This window comes from Tinamus guttatus, unplaced genomic scaffold, assembly GCF_059628265.1.
Source record: "Tinamus guttatus ecotype Peru unplaced genomic scaffold, ASM5962826v1 Tinamus_guttatus_pri_ptg000246l, whole genome shotgun sequence".
In the NCBI taxonomy this organism is placed as follows: Eukaryota; Metazoa; Chordata; class Aves; order Tinamiformes; family Tinamidae; genus Tinamus; species Tinamus guttatus.
The window spans coordinates 3543798-3563143 of NW_028288780.1; the positions used below are offsets into that span (position 1 = coordinate 3543798).

The 19346-nt window shown below is 46.6% G+C and overlaps 1 protein-coding gene across 1 annotated transcript; it reads left to right on the forward strand.

Annotated features, from left to right (window-relative positions):
* The first annotated feature begins 5892 nt into the window (after positions 1-5892).
* On the forward strand, positions 5893-15295 carry LRIT2 (leucine rich repeat, Ig-like and transmembrane domains 2). Its single transcript, XM_088526462.1, has 3 exons — positions 5893-5999; positions 6355-7136; positions 14487-15295. The coding sequence occupies exons 1-3, from the start codon at positions 5893-5895 to the stop codon at positions 15293-15295; spliced, it is 1698 nt and encodes a 565-aa protein (XP_088382588.1).
* Positions 15296-19346: the final 4051 nt, after the last annotated feature.

The window sequence follows — 19346 nt, forward strand, 5'->3', positions numbered from 1 at the left end:
GCAGCCCCATCATGGCTGCCAGCCCTCCTGATGAAACCAGTAGTGAAGACAAAAGAGCCCTTTGGCTGCTTGTGCTCTGGACACCAAAATGCCTGTGCTCCGTGCAGAGCTGATGCTGGTGATGCAGCGGTAAGGCCTTTACCTGATTAGACTTCAGCCTACAGCAGCCACTGGTGGCATAGTCTCAGTGCTCAAGGATGGATATCAAGCATTTTGCAAGTTCAAGAACCCTAAAAATCTGTCCTATATTGAGCTAAAAGTACTTTCATAACCAGGATAACCTGATCAGTTTAAAGTCCTGCACATCTACTGAAATTTGGATGTGAGTGCTTGTCATGAAGCACTTCTCAGTTGTGTAAATTTCCACTCCATCTTCTATGTAGGAATGCTGTATTTGATCATTTTCTCTTTGTAATAAATATGTTCAGGAAGAAAATAGACATATTCTGCCAAACGTTGAACAGGAGAATCCAGCCACATTGTAATGATAACTGATGAGGTCCTTTTGAACTATTTTGAAATGTGTATTTGTAAATGTGTCTATATGCATAGGATCTACATGCATATTCTGGATGTGTATGTACAATGTGAGTTAAGAAAATATGCCATCTGGAATGGATCCCTGCACAGATTTTCCAAGTCCTCCTTGTCCGGAAAGATTTCAGTTATGTCAGGTTACTTGGTCTGATGGAAAAAAAAAATCATTCCATCTCAGCCTAGCTACCAGCTACCTGGGGTACATAATAATAGTTTCTGTCTGCATTCCCTGTGTTCCTTACGTTAATGATAAGGGAATTCTCCTGTGCTGGAATAATTTGTCAATGCCTGTATATAATAATTCAATCCTGCTTCCCTCAGTGGACTGCATAGATTGCTAGGTGTACAAATAACATTTTGCTGTATGCTGTGTTTTAACCCAATAGATTACCTGATGATGTATATAACATGTGATAGCTCTTTTATTTATTTATACAATTGCATTTCCTGTGGTGATATTTGGTGTTTGTTCCCCCCAGTAGCGGCCGGGCGCTGCTCGGTGCTTCTGAGGAGGGGAGAGGAACGCGCCTCCCTGTCACGCTCACGAGTGGGCAAAGTCTTACAAACTTTACGGAATACTTTTGCACTTTGAATAAATAGTGTTCCCAAATAAAATGCATGCATTTTTTTTAATTTCCTGTTGTGACACTCATGCACTCACAGAAGAAGCAAAAAGTTGTAGCATCTGAACTGCCGCTACTGCTTAAAAGCAACTTCTCTGCTGGAGTAATGGGATGGGAAATGTGAGGCTCTGGGTTAGATTTAAAAAGGAAGATAAATACTTTTTTCTTTTATGCTTTTTTAATCTTCCTTATCTTTCTTTCTTTTCTTCCTTCTCTTGTTTTTCTTTTTCCTTCTTTCTTCTTTTTGCTTTTGTCTTTTGTCCTTTCTCTTCTCTTTTTTCTTCCTTCTTTTCTCTTTTCCTTTCCTTTTTTCTTTTTCTTCTTTTTTCTTTCTTTTTTTTTCTATTTTCTCCTTTTTCAGTCCCTTTTCTTTTTCTGTCCCTTTTATTCGCTTCTTTTTTACTATTCCTTTTTGGGTGTTTTTTCTTTTTCTTTTCACTTATTCTTCTTTCTTTTTTTCTCTTTTCTCTTTTCCCCTATATTTGACTTCTTTCTTAATTTACTTGACTCTCCTTTTTTTCCCTCTTTTTTTCTTTTTTCTCTTTTTTTTCCTCTTTTCTCTTTTTCCTTTTTTTCTCTCTTTTTTCTCCTTTTTTTTTTCTTTTTTTTCCTCTTTCTTTTTTTTCCCTTTCATCCTTTTTTACCTTAGGAAAGTTAGGCACCTACTTCAACAGGGTTAGGCAAGCTTTGCATAAGACATTTGAATGAATCAGGCTTTAGAGTTCAGGCAGGAAAAAATATTTTCTTACTCATTTAAAGTCAATTCTGCACACCAATGTGCTCTAGGAACCAAAATCAAATTTTTGAAATCTTGAACATCTTTTGAAATTACTGTATTTGCAGCCCTATTTTTGTTTCTCTTTCTCGTTTGATACTTGGTTACCTTAGTTTTTCTTTCTGCTTGTATAATATTTTATCTGTTAATAAGCCCTTTTTTGTAAGATTTTGAGCAATTTATTGCCTTATCAGGTTTATTTCAAATGTGTTGCACTACTTAAAAAATACATGTTTTTGAAGGTGTTGGGGGCACACTATTCCTTACTTTCTCACTTTAAAAACCACTTTTCCAGATCTTCTCACGCAAGGTTTGAACCCCTTTAAATACACTCCGGAATGTAGGTGCTGTCAGCCCGTGAGCAGGAGCTTGTGAGCAGGACTGTGAGCAGGACCAGGGCCACCTCCGTGGCCGCTCATGGAGAGGGGAAGGGCTGGGGAAAACGCCTCCTGCCACAGGGGCTTCTGCTACTGGGAAAGCCAGATCAGTCTGAAATGGAAAAATTAAGGCTCCGTTGTTAAAAAAGAAGGTAGTAGTGTTTTAAAAATGCATCCAAACAGCCTTCTGAACTGTGCTGATCTCGTTTTAAAGTTATGTGTATAAAACAAATGCCATAGATGCAAACTGTTGTCTAGACTGATAAACACTTCATGACCAAACATGATTTAAATGTGTTGGAGGGGCTGTAATGTTGTTAAATATGGTTACTGTAATATTTATTTCTTTCTACAGAGAGACTGGTCTAAAAGGTCTTTAAATTACTGGAAAATGCAGGACACAAAAGTGTCCATATGCGTATGTATAAAAACCCATGAAAAAAAATCAGAGGAACTGAAAAATGTCGAGAAATGAGATTAAAACATTTTTCAATATATTTTCAAAAATGAATTGATATTAAAGAAGGTTTTTAAAAGTATTCAAATAGTAAAGTAAAACCTAAAGGTTAAAAAGCCCCTGAAACCTTGACATCAAAGTGCCTCAGTATCAACAGGGAATAGCTAGGAAGCTTCAGGATGTCATTAAACATCATTCAGTGCTAAAATAACTTTCCTCAGTGGGAGCTGCACCAGCTTCAAAGTCTATGAGAACAAAATGCAGATTGTTGCCCAGAAGAGAGGAAAAGAATTGCACTTGATTTATTTTAACTCAAAGGAAAAAAAATAAATTATTAACAAAAGTCAAACTGTTGAGAGCTAAGTGCATGGGGCGCAGGGGTGGGAGACAGCTGCGTGCTGAGCAGGAGGCTGTTGTGCCCCATCCAGGTTAGCGTTACTGGTGGGTGTCCCCTGGCCTTGACGTGGCCGATTGCGTGGTCCAGAGCTGGGCCCAGGGCCCCGAGAGCAGCGGTGAGAGGAGAGTCCTGCGGGCCTTGCTCCAGCCTGGGCGGGAGGCCGGGAGCAGCGGCCCTTGCCAGAGCATCGGAGACGGCGCCTGCTCCCGGCCCCGCGTCTGCAGGAGCTGCGGATGGAGCCAGGGCTGCGCGTCGCGGCCTCACGTGGCGGCGCCTCACTCGTGGCAGCCCTGCCCCGTGCGGCCGGGCTCCAACCACGGCAAACGCGCGGGCCCTTGGGCGCCAGCGCCCGCAGAGCTGAGCGCTCGGAAGACATCTGTGCGTGGGCCTTTGTGGGGAAAGCTTGGGTTCCCTTCACGTCACGCTTTTCCGAGTGTTGGCTTTGTGAGCAACTTCCAAGCGCATTGTCATGCTTCAAGTCTTGGTGGTGACAGCGTTTTGCATCACCCACTGTCATTCCCTGCGGTGTTTCCTGGATAAGTTATGGCCTCCGCAGCTATTCTTTCCTTTTCACTTCAGCCTGTTCTTCATCAAAGCTGCTTTTTGAGTCCTGCACTGATTGGTGTCTCAACTATCAGGCCCTACTCCAGGTTTCACCTCATTTAGCCTCCAGAGCAGGGATTTCAGATGGTGATAGCCCTGGTGTGTGGGCTTTTAATCTCAATTACCAGCCTGAATCTGATTTCCTAGAGCCCTGTGTGCTTGTCACTTGCATCGCTTGCCATTGCTGGGCGCACGCGGTGTCCTGCTCTCTCTCGGCGTCTGCTTTGGCAGTAAGTGAGGTCTTTTAAATTCCACTTCTAGTACATTAGTGGACAATATCTCAATGGAAATTTATTTTGTCAGCTTGGGTTTTAGACAGCTTGTTCTGCATTTTGGCTTCCACCAGCATGCCACATGACATTAAAAAGCAGCTGAAGTGAGTGGACATCTGCTGTCACAAAGTGACCGTTAAATTTACAAGCAGACATAAACTGGACTGAATTAAAGAGACAACAAACCCCAGTCCTATAGGTGTGGAGTGTAACTAGCAACGCTGTAGCTAGTGCTGTTTGGGGGACTAAGTTTCTCTTTCTTTTCAGACTCTCTACCCACAAATTCATCTGATTTAGATATGTAATTCAGCATTAATTTCTCGGGTTAACACTGAATCTTCTGAATACATATGGGATTTTGGAACATTTTGAAAAATGGCCTGTGAACGAACATCCGATAAACCGGCAAATCCCCTCAAAAAGAAAGCCTTCCATTAGTTTGCATTCTGTCAATAAATCCATTAGTACGTAGTGATACTCTGCTCTTTTCCAAGAAAGACTTTTTGAACACTCTTGAACGCTTTTTGGAGTCTCACTCCAGGTCTTGTAGGAGGGATGCGAATGGCTGGAGACCTGTCCTACAAATCCTGGCCTACTGCTTGTGCCCTGGAGGCAATCAAGAAATGTCCCCAGTGGCGGCCCCACCAGCTCACGTTGCTGATGACCCTGCTGCTGCTGAAATAGAAGCACTCGCTGATTTAGGAGCCCCAGGCACCCGCCTACGTCTTCGGTAATTACACTGGCCGTGTTATTGCCCCGTGCCTGGAAGCCATGGTTAGAGCTAAGCTGTCACTGGGATGCTATAAATATTTTTCTATCCTGGTCCTGTAGGTTAGAGGTTAAGTAGGTTCAAGCTAATCTTGATTTGTGACCCAGCTTCACACTTATTGGCAGTGAGGTTAAGCCCATTTTCCGATGGTGTGATGCCTTCGGCAAGCTGTAATAAAGCCCATGCACACTAGATGGCCGCAGGAGAACACTCTGTCACCAGAAATTGTAAATGAAAATTGGTATTTCTAAGGAGGAAAAAAGCAAAAAGGGTATTTCCAAGTCCTCCTAATGAAACTAGAGGTTTAAACTGAGTTTTTCAAGTGGCTAAAGGGCATTAGGCACACATTTTACAGCAGAATCCAGAGAACTGAAAAGAATGACATACCCCTCCCTATTTGGTATTTAAACCATAGATATGAACATATTTCATTTCCTAGAGAAGTCCAAACACAGAACTGGATACAACTGTGCCGGTTTTGTTTTTCTTGTTGTGTTTTTTGTACCACTGTGTGAGACTGGGGATAGCTATCAGGGATTTGTTTTAGGAGAAATGTCTTCTCAACTGTGTTGACTAAGATTCAGGAGTAGATTTCTTGCTCACCATACACCACTGCTGTGGTCGTGTTTTGGGGACTGACAATGAAATAGGGCATGGTGAAAAGTCAAATTACAGCGATGAATTCTGGCCCTTAGTGTGTTTTGCTGCTTTTATGAATGCCATGAAAACATTGAAGCTTTAAAAAAAATAGCATGTAATAGTGCTAACTACTTGTGTATGCTTGGGAACAGAAGCGCATTTGGCTCCAGAGGCCTGGTGAGATTTCCTTTCAGTATTACCATCCAAATGAATACTGTCATCAAAACCTCCATGGCTAGAGAACAAATGCTAAGAGTGGTCCCAGAGGTGATTTTTAGCACTCTGGCACAGGCTATGAACCATATTACATGTCTTCTTTAGGGTCTGGTCCCTGGCAGGATTTATTTCTGTGTCAAGGAAGATTACAGCTAATAGGATTTGTTCCTTGGAGGCTGTGGGCATGTTTGGTGCAAACCCTGCACAGTGCTTTCTTAAAGGAGAATATGGACCCTTTTCTTCACATCCTTCTTCTTCTGTCCTTTCTCAAGATAAACCCATCGCTATCGTCTTGCGTCACAGGATGCTCTTGTTCTGCAGACAGTTTTGGAAGGTAAGAAAGCTAGATACCTAAACCTAGCATCAATGAAGCCCCTCGGAAATTCCCCATATAGCTGCACTGCTGTTATGAGAACTAAAGCCAAGCAGATGGCTGCATAGTATGCTGCCTCTAATACCTGCGTATTATAAGCTTGAGCGTATACTAAGATTTCTCAGATATGGAGTTGCATATGTACCAATTCTTATGCAATAATTGCATTCTTTGTAGGAAAATGGGTGTAAAATCAAGCCAACGGTTGTACTGGTTATGAATGCCCTATATGTAGCCGGTTGAACTGTACAGAGCACTGGTTTGTTAGTCACAAACACAGTGTGTGACCTGGTGAATTTTCTTGTTTCCTCTTCAGGAGTTTACTCTGCATGTCTGCGCTGCTGACAAAGATCCCTGAAAATATCCCTCAAGACATCAGAAAAATTAGGATAGAAAACTCTCACCTAACAGAATTGCCTCGCGGTTCGTTTTCAAATGTCAGTGCCTTGGAGTACCTTTGGCTCAATTTTAACAACATCACGGTTATGCACCTGAAGAGCCTAGAAGATCTGCAGGCCTTGAAGGAGCTGCGGTTGCAAGGGAACAAATTAAGCTCAGTGCCATGGACAGCATTTCAAGACACCCCGGCTCTGAAAATCCTGGATCTAAAGCACAACCGGCTGGATGTCCTTCCTGAACATGCGCTCAGGTATCTGCCCAACCTGACCTATTTAGATCTATCATCAAATCAGCTTACTGTTATTTCCAGGGATGTCTTCTCCAGCTGGCCGGTCTACCAGAGGAGCCAGCGGGCAGAAGGGAGCCTGGACCATACTGCCAATGCTGTCCTGGCCCTTCACGGCAACCCGTGGATTTGTGACTGTCGCCTGAGGGGATTTGTCCAGTTTATCAAATCCGTTGGTCCACCTATTATTCTGATGAATTCTTACTTAACTTGTTCAAGTCCAAAATTCAGGGAGGGCAAGTTTTTCCATGAAGTGGAGCTCAACAGCTGCATGAAGCCACTCACCTCAGCCCTTGACACCAACCTGACAGTCCCAGTGGGTCTGAACGTCACCTTGACCTGCTATGTGCAAGCCAGCCCTTCCCCAGCCGTCTGGTGGACCTATGCACACAAACTTCTAAGGGCATTTAATGGTAAGCACAGACATTTTTTTTCATTTAGGCTTTGCTGTTGAGAATATGCGGCCTTCAGGCCAGCTGGTCAGCCTGTGTGTTGAATGGCAGGTTTGAGTGTGACAACATCCCAAACAACGGTTACCTCACTGCCCTCTGGGCAGCTCCCTGACTGGAGCTCCTCGAGGAGCTCAGGCAAAGGAGAAAAAGAGCAGGGCCTCATTTTCATACAGCTGCGAGGAGATTTATTTTATTCATAGATCTTCCGGGATGCTACTTGATGTGAGAACTATCAGAACACCTCAATCATATATGTGTGTGTCTGTGTGCTATAATAAATATATAGTTATATATTTCTGTGTGGGGGTACATTGCTATGTGTATCCGGCTGTAGTTATGTCTTGCATAAATACAAATGATTATGTGCAAATACATACATGCATATATGTGTATAAACATATATACATGCATATATTTATACAATACATTCACATATTCACACACATACACAAAATTAAACACAGAAATACACATACACATGAAAACATATACACACACTCATATGCACCACATGCACAGACATATACACACACTCCTATTCACATGTACACACACATAAAACACACATTCACCCCCACATTGGCACACAAAAACACGCATTCACAACCACAAGGATACATACGTATACGCAAAATATACACTCATACACACATATATACACATACATGCCTTTGCACACTTACACGCATATACACACATAAAAAACACATACACACATCACCCACATCTACACAGACACAAGTTCACATACATTTACACACACTGCCACAAACATCCACCCATACACAGATGCACACTCATACACATACACTCCTACGCACACATACACACATGGTACACATAGACATACACACACGCATTCACATATACACTGACCTCTACACACATGCACACCCATACACATACACACACATACACCCACACATATTCCCATACACACACATCTATACAAAAAAGACACATGCACACATACATTTACATGCACACCCACAAACATGCACACATACACATGAATGCACATTCATGTACACACATGCACACAGCGACATGTACACACACATACTGCTCCGCACACACACCAGAAAACACATACATGTACACACATATGTCTACACACAAAAACCCAAACACATGCATATATACACATCCATCCAGAAAAATACACACAAATATATACACAAATGCACACACATATACACCTACAGGCACACTCCTACTCACACAAATATTACACATACACAGACGTCTACACACATGCACATATACATTTGAACACCCTTAAACACACCACAAACATGCATTATATATACTATTATATACACACATATTCACATATGCAACCACATCTATACAAGAAAACCGACATATGCACACATACATTTACACGCACACCCCAAAATATACACATATACACCCAAAGGCACATTCATACACACACACGCACAGAGCCATAAACACACACGTGCTCCTACACACGCATGCACACACATATAGTACACACACCTAAAACCACAGACATACACACACACACACACGCACAAAATACACACATAACCTACACACACATAAATGCACAGACATAAGCAAATACACACACAAGCACATGCCCACACACCTCAAAAATATATGCACACACACTCCTATGCACACACATGTAATATACATATCCATACACATGCACATATACCCCCCCCCCACATTTACAAGTAAAAACATCCATGCACACATACATACAAATATGCACACAAATACATGCCCACATGCACACTCATATTCCATGCACAATCACATACACACACATAAATACATGCATACATATACACATGCACGTTAATACACACACGTACATATGCACACACACACACTCCTACACATACATATAATACACACTTAAAAATCCATGCACGCACACATTCACATACACACACGAAATCACACTCATAAACACACACACTCCTATTCACACATATACACATATAATGCATACATATAAAAACACAGACACACATACATCTGTACACATGTAGATGTGCACACACATCAACATATAAAAACATGCACATGCACACCCAAAAATATATGCATACTCAAAATGCACACAAACACACAGAGGCACGGGCACACACATACACACTCCTACGCACACATACACACATTAATGCATGGAAATACAAATATTCACAAAAATCATGTACACACACCCACAAACATACACACCTACATATACTCAAATTACACACAAATGCACATACACAGGCATATACACACTCTTATGCACACATAATGCACAGACATATATCCACACACAGACACATGTCCACACACCCACAAACATACGCACATGCATATGCACATGTCTACACACAAAAACCCAAACACATGCATATATACACATCCATCCAGAAAAATACACACAAATATATACACAAATGCACACACATATACACCTACAGGCACACAAATGCACCCACACAGACATGCACACACACACAAACTCTCCTACTCACACATGATGCACATACATGGAGACATAGACATATACACACACATATTCACATATACACTGATATCTGCACACACACATTCACACAGATATATACACACCTATATGCACACAAAACCACACACATATTCATGCATCTATACACCCACATCTATACAAAAAACAGACATATGCACACATACATTTAGATGCACACCCACATACACACATGAACCTACATTCATACACACACATATGCATACACAGAGACATACACACACACACACACACACACACACACACAAAATACACGCACCTAAAAAAATACACATGAACATGCACACACAAAAACACAAGCAAATGCACATATACATGCCTACCCACAAACATACACGCACATTTACCACACACAAAAAAATGCAGACATACACATATAGACACACATTTACACAGAAAACTACATTTACACACACACATACATATACACACCAATGCACACATACACCTATTCATACATATATATACCCACATCTATACAAAAAAACCCCACAAACATATGCACACATATATTTACATGTATATCCGCAAACATACACATATACGCACAAGCACACACAAAAACACAGCCACATGGTCACATATATTCAAACAACCACAAACATCCACACACACACGCATATGATACACATACATACAAATATGCACACATAGCCATATACATATGCACATAGTCTCATAAACTGATATCTACACACAGAAACACAAACACATGCATGCCTACATATACACACACCCACAAACACATGTTGTGTATGCTCCTCTAGCTGGAGGCCTGTAGCTAGCGGGGTCCCCCAGGGGTCAGTCCTTGACCCAGTCCTGTTCAACGTATTCCTCAATGACCTGCATGAAGGTACAGAGTGCTCCCTCAGCAAGTTTGCTGATGATACCAAACAGGGAGGAGTAGCCGATACCCCAGAGGGCTGCACTGCCATCCAGAAGGACCTTGACAGACTGGACAACTGGGTGGTGAAAAACCTCATGAAATTCAACAAGGCCAAGTGCAAGGTCCTGCACCTGGGGAGGAATAACCCCAGACACCAGTACAGGCTGGGGACTGACCTTCTGGAGAGCAGCTCTGCAGAGCGGGGCCTGGGTGTCATGGTGGACGACAAGTTGACCATGAGGCAGCAGTGTGCCCTCGTGGCCAAGAAGGCCAATGGAATCCTGGGATGCAGTAAGAAGAGCGTCTCCAGCAGGTCGAGGGAGGTGATCCTGCCCCTCTACTCAGCCCTGGTGAGGCCACATCTGGAGTACTGTGTCCAGTTCTGGGCTCCACAGTACAAGAGGGATGTGGAGCTGCTGGAGAGAGTCCAGCGCAGGGCTACAAGGATGATCAGGGGCCTGGAACATCTGCCCTATGAGGAGAGGCTGAGGGAGCTGGACCGGTTCAGCCTGGAGAAGAGAAGGCTGAGAGGGGATCTAATCAGTGTATATAAATACCTCAAGGGAGGGAGTGCAGAGGATGGTGCTGCCCTCTTTTCAGTGGTGGCCACTGGCAGAACTAGAGGTAATGGCCACAAACTGAAGCACCAAAAGTTCCACAGGAACTTAAGGAAAAGTTTCTTAACAGTGAGGGTGACAGAGCCCTGGAACAGGCTGCCCAGAGAGGTTGTGGAGTCTCCTTCTCTGGAGATCTTCAAAACCCGCTTGGACGCAGTCCTGTGCCACGTGCTCTAGGTGACCCTGCGTGTGCAGGGGGGGTTGGACTGGATGAGCTCTAAGGGTCCCTTCCAACCTTAAGTATTCTATGATATGTGTATACAAATATACACACAAACACATCCTCATAAACATCCCCCCCAAAAAACCCCACACATACACATCCATACAAAAAAAAAATACACATGCACATTTACAAGCACACCCACAAACATACCCAGAAAAGCACATTGATACACATCTACACACACAAACACATGCACGCACACATGCAACACATACTCACACATGCACACTCCTATGCACACACATAAAAACACAGTCATACACATATACATACATGCACACCCCCCCCCACAAACATCCACACACATACAGACACACATATAATACACACACATTCACATACCTACACAAAAAACAGATACATGCACATGCACACCCACAAACATGCACATTCATACACATATACACGCACTCCTGCACACACACACACACACACGCGCGCACAAGAAAACAGATATATATGTATACACACACACACACACGGACATTTACACACTCCTACGCACACGCAGAATCACAGAATGGTCGGAAGGGATCTCTAGAGATCATCTAGTTCTACCACCCCTGCTCCAGCAGGGACACCTAGAGCACGTGGCACAGGATCACAGCCAGGAGGGTTTTGAAGATCTCCAGAGAAGGAGACTCCACAGCCTCTCTGGGCAGCCTGTTCCAGGGCTCTGTCACGCTCATGGTAAAGCAGAAGTTCTTCCTCACATGGAGGTGGAGCTTCCTTTGTTTCAACTCACACCCGTTACCCCTTGTCCTATCACTGGTCATCATGGAAAAGAGCCTGGCCCCATCCTCCCAACATTCACCCCTCAGGTACATATACATATTGATCAGATCGTCTCTTTTCCAGGCTAAACAGGCCCAGCTCACTTCTTAGTCTTTCTTCATAAGATAGATGTCCAGTCCCTTTATCAGCTTCGAGACTCTAAGCTGGACCCTCTCTAAAAGCTCCACATCCCTCCTGTACCAGGAGCCCGAAACTGCACAAGGTACCCCAGGTGCAGCCTCACCACAGCTGCATATACACACACAAAAATGCATACAAACATACACCCACAAACATACATATACACACACTGGGTCCCCTAAAAACACACACAGGCATAGACAGGCACATGCACACTCGTACGCACATGTGCACACCTATAATACACATTAATGAACAGCCATGCATCTCTACATACACACATAAGTGCATGCACACACTCCTATGAACACATACACACATTAAAAAAAAAAAACATTCATATACCTATGCATAGACACCCATGCACATATAAATCCACACTGACACACAGAAACATGCATACATATGCACACCATGCTTATACACACACACAGATACAAACATATATACACACACACGTAGATATACAGACAGCTACACACCTGAACACATTCAGCGCACACAAATGTACACTCCTGTGCACACATATAGTACACATGCATTAATGCACAGACACGCATCCATACACACAAAAACACAGCTACAAGCACACACAGGCCTACGCACACATCTACATGCAGATGCTACACATACATGGAGACATACACATATGCACAGATATATACACACACAGCCACATATAAATCCACATGTATATGTCACATGCACACATATGTTTACACCCAAAAATATGCACACCGAGCCATATACACGCACATACTCCTGTGCATGCGCACGCACACACACAGTATACACACCTAAAACCATAAACACAAACATATATACACCCCCCCAAAAAAAAAAAAAAAAAAAAAAAAACCACAAGCACATATACACTCACACACAAATGCAGACATTAAAAACACACACCCTCAAACATTTGCACATACATAAATGCATGCCCAAATGCATACTGATGAGACTGTGTGTATATATATGTGGCTGAATGTGTGCATATCTGTGCATGTATGACTGTGCTTGTATGTATACACGTGTGCAGATGTCAGTGTATATGCGCGTGTGCATAAGCATACATTATGTATGTGTGTGCATTTGTGTGTATATATGTACATAATGCATGTGTCTTTTATATAGATTAGGATGTGTATGTGTGCATGTGTAGAGAGAGCTCTATATGTGCATGTTTGTGGAGTGTATGAGCGTGCATTTGTGTTTGCGTATAGGTAAGTGTGCATGTTTTGTGTGTAGATGTCACTGTATATGTGCATGCATATGTGAATATGTGGGTGTGGATGTGAGTAGAGGGTGTATGTGTGTTTGTAGCTATGTTTTTGTGCATAGATGCATGTGTACGTATTATATGTGTGTGCATATCTTTGAGTGTATTTGTGTATATGTGTGGGGGGGCATATATCTGTGTAGGACTATGTGTATATGTTGTTTGTGCATTAATGCGTGTGTATTATATGTATATGTAAGCGTGTCTATGTGCCTCTGTGTGTAGCTGTCAGTGTGTATGTCTCTATGTATGCATATTGTATATACACACACATATACAGATGGCCACATACACACATCATATATGCACACTCATAATCCCACACGCATATGTATGCACACCCAGCGACATACGCTTGTATATATACACACACACACATACACTATCTGCACACAAAAACGCACACTCATACGCACACATTCATATAATCACATACACTCACACATGTACACACCCACACACACATTTACACTCATAAACACACAAATGTTACCACACACTTATAGCCACCCATATATACACACACACACACACACACACACACATATGCACAAACATATGCACATAAATGTACACAGGTAGCGCCGCCCCCCCTCCCCCCAGTTGCCTGTGTTCACATGTACATAGGTGGGTATGGCTGTTCGTGTGGGGTTTTTTTGGTGTGCATGTGTGTGCTTACTTGTCTGTGCCTACGTGAAGTGTGGCCCTTGTGCTGGTTAAGTTATTTGGTGTTAAACAGGGTGCTGCTGCTTTTGGGTGGGCACACTGGGCCACAGCGCAGTGCTTTGGGGAGCTGGGGCGGCGGGTGGGTCTTGGTGGCGCTGACGCTCCCTGCCTGCTCTGCTGCAGTGTCCACGCAGCCAGTGGGTGAGGAGACGCTGCGCTCGGAGCTGCGCATCCCGGCCGCACGGCCCGCCGACGCCGGCAGCTACACCTGCACGGCCGCCAACTTCCTGGGCAACGCCTCGGCGGCCATCGCGCTGCGCGTCGGGGAGCCGCTGGCCGCGCCGACCGCCGTCCCGGCCGCCACGGCGGGGCCCGCGGCGCCCGGCAGCGCCGAGAGCGCTGCCCACGTGGAGGTGCGCATCGCCAAGCAGACGGTGTACGGCATCACGCTGGAGTGGCGCGCGGCCGCCGCCGAGGCCGGAGACACCTGGTACACCCTGCACCTGGGCCGCTACGACGCCGCCCGCAAGGACACAGTCTCCGTGGGCCCTGGGGTGCACACCTACAGCGTGGGCGACCTGCTGCCCGCCACCAAGTACGAGGTGTGCGTGGCTGTGCGTGACCAGGCACCCCGCAAGGGCCAGTGCGTCGTCTTCGTCACCGGCAGCGACGTCAGCCAGCTGGAGCAGCGGGAGAAGCTCATCCACATCGTGGTGATCATCTGCGCCATGGTGCTGGCGGTGCCCGCCGGCATGTACGCCTGCACCGCCGAGGCCCGGCCCGGCTGCCTGGCCCGCGGGCTGGCGCCCTGCCGCCGCGGCCGCCGCGGGGACCGGGCGCCGCGTGGCGGCCCCGACAGCAGCCTCGACAGCCTCCCCGGCGGCAGCGAGGAGGGGCTCTGCCGCCCCGGCTCCGGCAAGCGGCCCCGAGAGGAGACCGAGCGCCCTGGCAAGGCCCGGCCGGGCGCCAGGAACAGCGCTGACCTCTACTAGCCCGGCCGGCCACGGCACCACAGCGCCTGTCCCTCCGGCTCACGTCCTCAGCGGGACAGCGACAGGGCTCCTTTGTGTCATGTTTAAGCAGTCCCCTACCATTTACGGCTGCAAAATATTTTTCAAGGTTATGCAGATCATAAAAAATATTTTGCAGTAGGTAAGAATATTTCAAAGCACATTTTGTGGCGTGCACAGTTTCACAGTGACTGCTCCATACATATGTGTGCGTGTGTTCGTGTGTGTGTGTGTGTGTGCATGTTTTTTTTTTTTTTAAACTCATGGTCACTGAGTAAAAGAATCTCTTTCTCTCTAGAAAAAACAAAAACAGGAATTAAAAGCTAACCCCTGTGCAAGCAGCCGCCCTGCTCCCCGGGCAGCTCGCGCTCTCGGCCTCTCGCGTTGCAGCGTGACCAAAGCAGGAGGCCGAGGGCCGCACATCCTGGGCACCGGGTGCTGCTGCAGGCACCGACAAGTAGCCTGAGTAGGTGACGCCTCAGCTTTAGGAAGAGATGAAGCCTAACACGAGGTTTTGCTTTGTGGCAGTCTGGCTTGCTAGGTGTGTTTGGTGACATTAGATGTCCTTATTTATTTTTTGCTGTCTCTCGAGGCCTGCGTCTCCTTCCCCACGCACCCTGTGTCCCGACCTTTCTGCACAGCTCTCACCAAGCCACGTGTTTTGTCAGTGCTGACCTTCACTGCTGCTCTCTGCAGGAATCTGCAGTCTTGTTATTCTTAGTGCTAAAATAATAAACGACTGATTTTCAGAATATGCAGCTGCTCCTTTATTTCTCGCCTTGTGCAGTTCAGAAGTGCCCAGCAGCCCGACCATAGCGGTTTGTGTGCGCTGGCCTGGCAGGGCTCAGCAGGGGCATCCCCGGCCGCCGCTCGGCGCAGCACGGACGGGCTCCAGGTGCCCCAACTGCATCACCGTCCGCGTCGGCTCCCGGGGGCTGCAGAGGAGCCAGCGCCGGGCGTCTGCGCTGCTGCAACCCCACCACATAGCACCTCCTTGCCTCTGTAGGCACAAACGCAAGCTAAAAAATTTTTAAAAAAATCATAAAGCTGACTCATTAGAAACTGTATTGCTGGGTAAATTTTAATAAAGTCAATTAAATAAAACCTTCTTAAAAAAAAGTAAGCCCACTTTAAGCAGGTTAGCCTCTCCAGTTGCAACAGAACAACTTAGAAAAATGTAAAAAATTCAGTGGCCCCCTTACACTGCAGACCCCGATTTCAGAGTTGACAGTTTCAATGAGGAAGCCGGGTCAGGCCTCCTCGCAGGCAGGGCGAGCACAGGGGCAGGGCGAGCCCCACACCCCGGCCTGCAGCCGCCGACCTGGTCACGCCTCGGCCGTCGCATCCCCACGACAACGATCGTGCGCTGAAAGGCAGGAGATGGTAAACGACAGGCCCGGAGAGCATTAGCAGTGCAAAAAATAGATCCGTATCACACATATAATTGTAATTTGTACATGCAAATGTAAATCGCCATCTCAAGATAAGGTTTTTGTTCCCTTCTTTCCCGCCCTGGGGCTGCCTAGGGCTCCCGCCTGTTTAAAGCAACCAGAAGGTCATCACTGACAGCAGAAACACACTATGAGCACAAGCAACTTTTACAGATTTTTAAATTATTATTTATTTAAAAAATAAAGCAAAGTTGAAACACAGAGTAACTGGAAAAAGGTCTGACAACATAGGAATAAAACATCTTTATTCCCTCTTAAATATATCTCTAAGACTCTAAGCCTATAATTCCTCCTAAATCTCACCTAATTGACCAGTCCTTATAGGCTTTCCTCACTTGAGAGTGAACATTAAATACTGGCTTTGATACAACACCAGGAAAACAGTAGCACAGATTAACAACAACCTTTCGGTTCCTCAGGGAACATGGTACAAAACGGTTTGGACACAACCAGCGGCGGGAAGGTGCTTGGGCGAAGGACGGGCAGCGTCACCGCAGGTGCCTGCACTGGTCGGTCCGAGGAGGGGGACTCGGTGCTGGGCTGCCAGGGACAGCTGCCAACTCCCAGCAGAGAGGAGGGACGGGGCAGCAGCAGGAGCTGCTCGTCGGCGCAGACCAGCGCTCCACCAGCTGCGGCCGCGCGACCAGGAACATCCAGCGAGGCCTCGCGCGCCGCGACGCCCTCACCGCGGGCAGGGAACTGCTCCCCTTCAGCCCCATGAGGGCACCATGCGCTGTTCAAAATGTCTGTAAGGACGAATTTTATAGGTGCCTGCGTCCTCGCACACAGAAGTCCCCCTGTGCAGTCGTAAACTGAAGGAAGCTGGTCCAGGACACCCTCCAAAAATCATAGCTCCACAGCGCAACCAGCTGCCCCCTAAGCTGATGAAGTCACAGTGCAAATGAAGGGAGGCCAGGCTTGATAAGCACATATGTAATATACACCTTAAGGGGAAAGGATGACATCGGCTGGTGTGCCACGGCCTGTTCCTAACTCCTGCATCTGCCGGAGGCAACTGCGCCGCGCAGGGATGGTGCGAGGGCACCGGCAGCGCCACGAGCCTCCAGGCGAGCAGCGCGGGACAGGCCGGGAGGAGGCTGCTCCGACGGCCGCCGGGCGCGGGCAGGGGCAGGGTGCGCGTGGCCTGGCTGCAAGGCCAGAGGCCTGCGGGGAGCTGCTGCTCTGGCTGAGACGACAGCGAGAGGCAGCTCAAGAAGAGCCCTGGTGGCCCCTTGGATTAACCCAGCTCCCCGCAGAGCCCGGCGGGCCGCCAGCTCTGCCACCGCGCGGGGCCGGCCTGTGGGCGCTGCCCAGGCGGTGCTGCCGCCAAGGCAAGCCCCTGCTTGCTTCCACTTTCCAGCCAAAAAACAAGCTGATGTTTTAGCCCCCCTCCCTTCTGCAGCATGCCCAAGTGTCTAGAAGGCCCTCCCAGCCCGGGAGATGTCCCCAGAAATGAACGCGACTGTGCACGACTGTGGAGCAGACCCTGCAAGAAGGACACTCTGCCTCCAGCACCTTCTTACTGTCACATAACAGGGAAAAACTGGTCTGTGAGAATCCACCCCCTTCTTAACTCTTGTGTCATTCAGCCAGAAATGTTGAGAAGACAAGCTAGAATATTTTAAGGAAATCTCATCTTGTACTCGCCAGTCCCTGGAGCAAGGCAGGAGAGGTGATGAAATACCTTCCCAGCATCTCCTGCCAGGAGTGTTCAAAAACAAATAATCCTCCCAGACACTTCCCCAACCAACATATGCGAGTCTGCAGCACTTGTCTGTATTTTTCACTTACCACTTTTTCTCGCAGCTTTACCTCGCCTTCCCTGCTGCTTTAATCATGCCTCTCTCCCGCTGGCCTCCCCCTCGTTAGGGCTGCGGTGTGGGAAGGAGGCAGCATCACACAAGCGCCGTTGCTGAATTTCCACGCTTTCATCCTGCCCCAGTTGGGCTGTAAAGGACCGGGGTGGCCCTTCTACTCCCTTATTAGCAGGAATGTCTGGTGTCAAAGCGGAGAGCATCATGTCAACATACAAAACAAAAATCCAGCTAAAGCTGCAGGGAACAAGAGATTTCTCAGCGCCATCTCACCTCCAGGATTGTGGGGGCTGCAGTCGCGAGCATGTGGCCCTGCTGGCTGTTGCGTAGAACCCAGTGCATCTAGGACAACTGATACGAGCAACCCGCCAACGAGCTATTAATGCACAAAGAAGCGTGTCCATTCTGAGGGGAACCCCTGCATGGCCCTGATTCTCTCGCCACTGTCAGGCCAGCAGGGTGGTCACTGGAAGTGATCGGTTTTCAGGCACCTCAAATCCCTGGGCTGGACCAGGTGAAATCTGTCACCAGGAAGCATCCTGGCTGCAGGGCACCACTGTCCAAAAACCAGGGCTGCTAAACAGAGGCAACCTAAACCACCGGTCACTTTGGGATGCTCTGTGTGAAACCCCAGTAGTTAGGGCCCCAGTGACAGACACGGGGAGGACACACAACCTGCAGGAACTGCAGTCACGACAGGGCGCAGGCTGTAGCATCGGCCATGGTGGGACCATGACACGCAGTACATGCACAAGGTGAAGGGCGGTC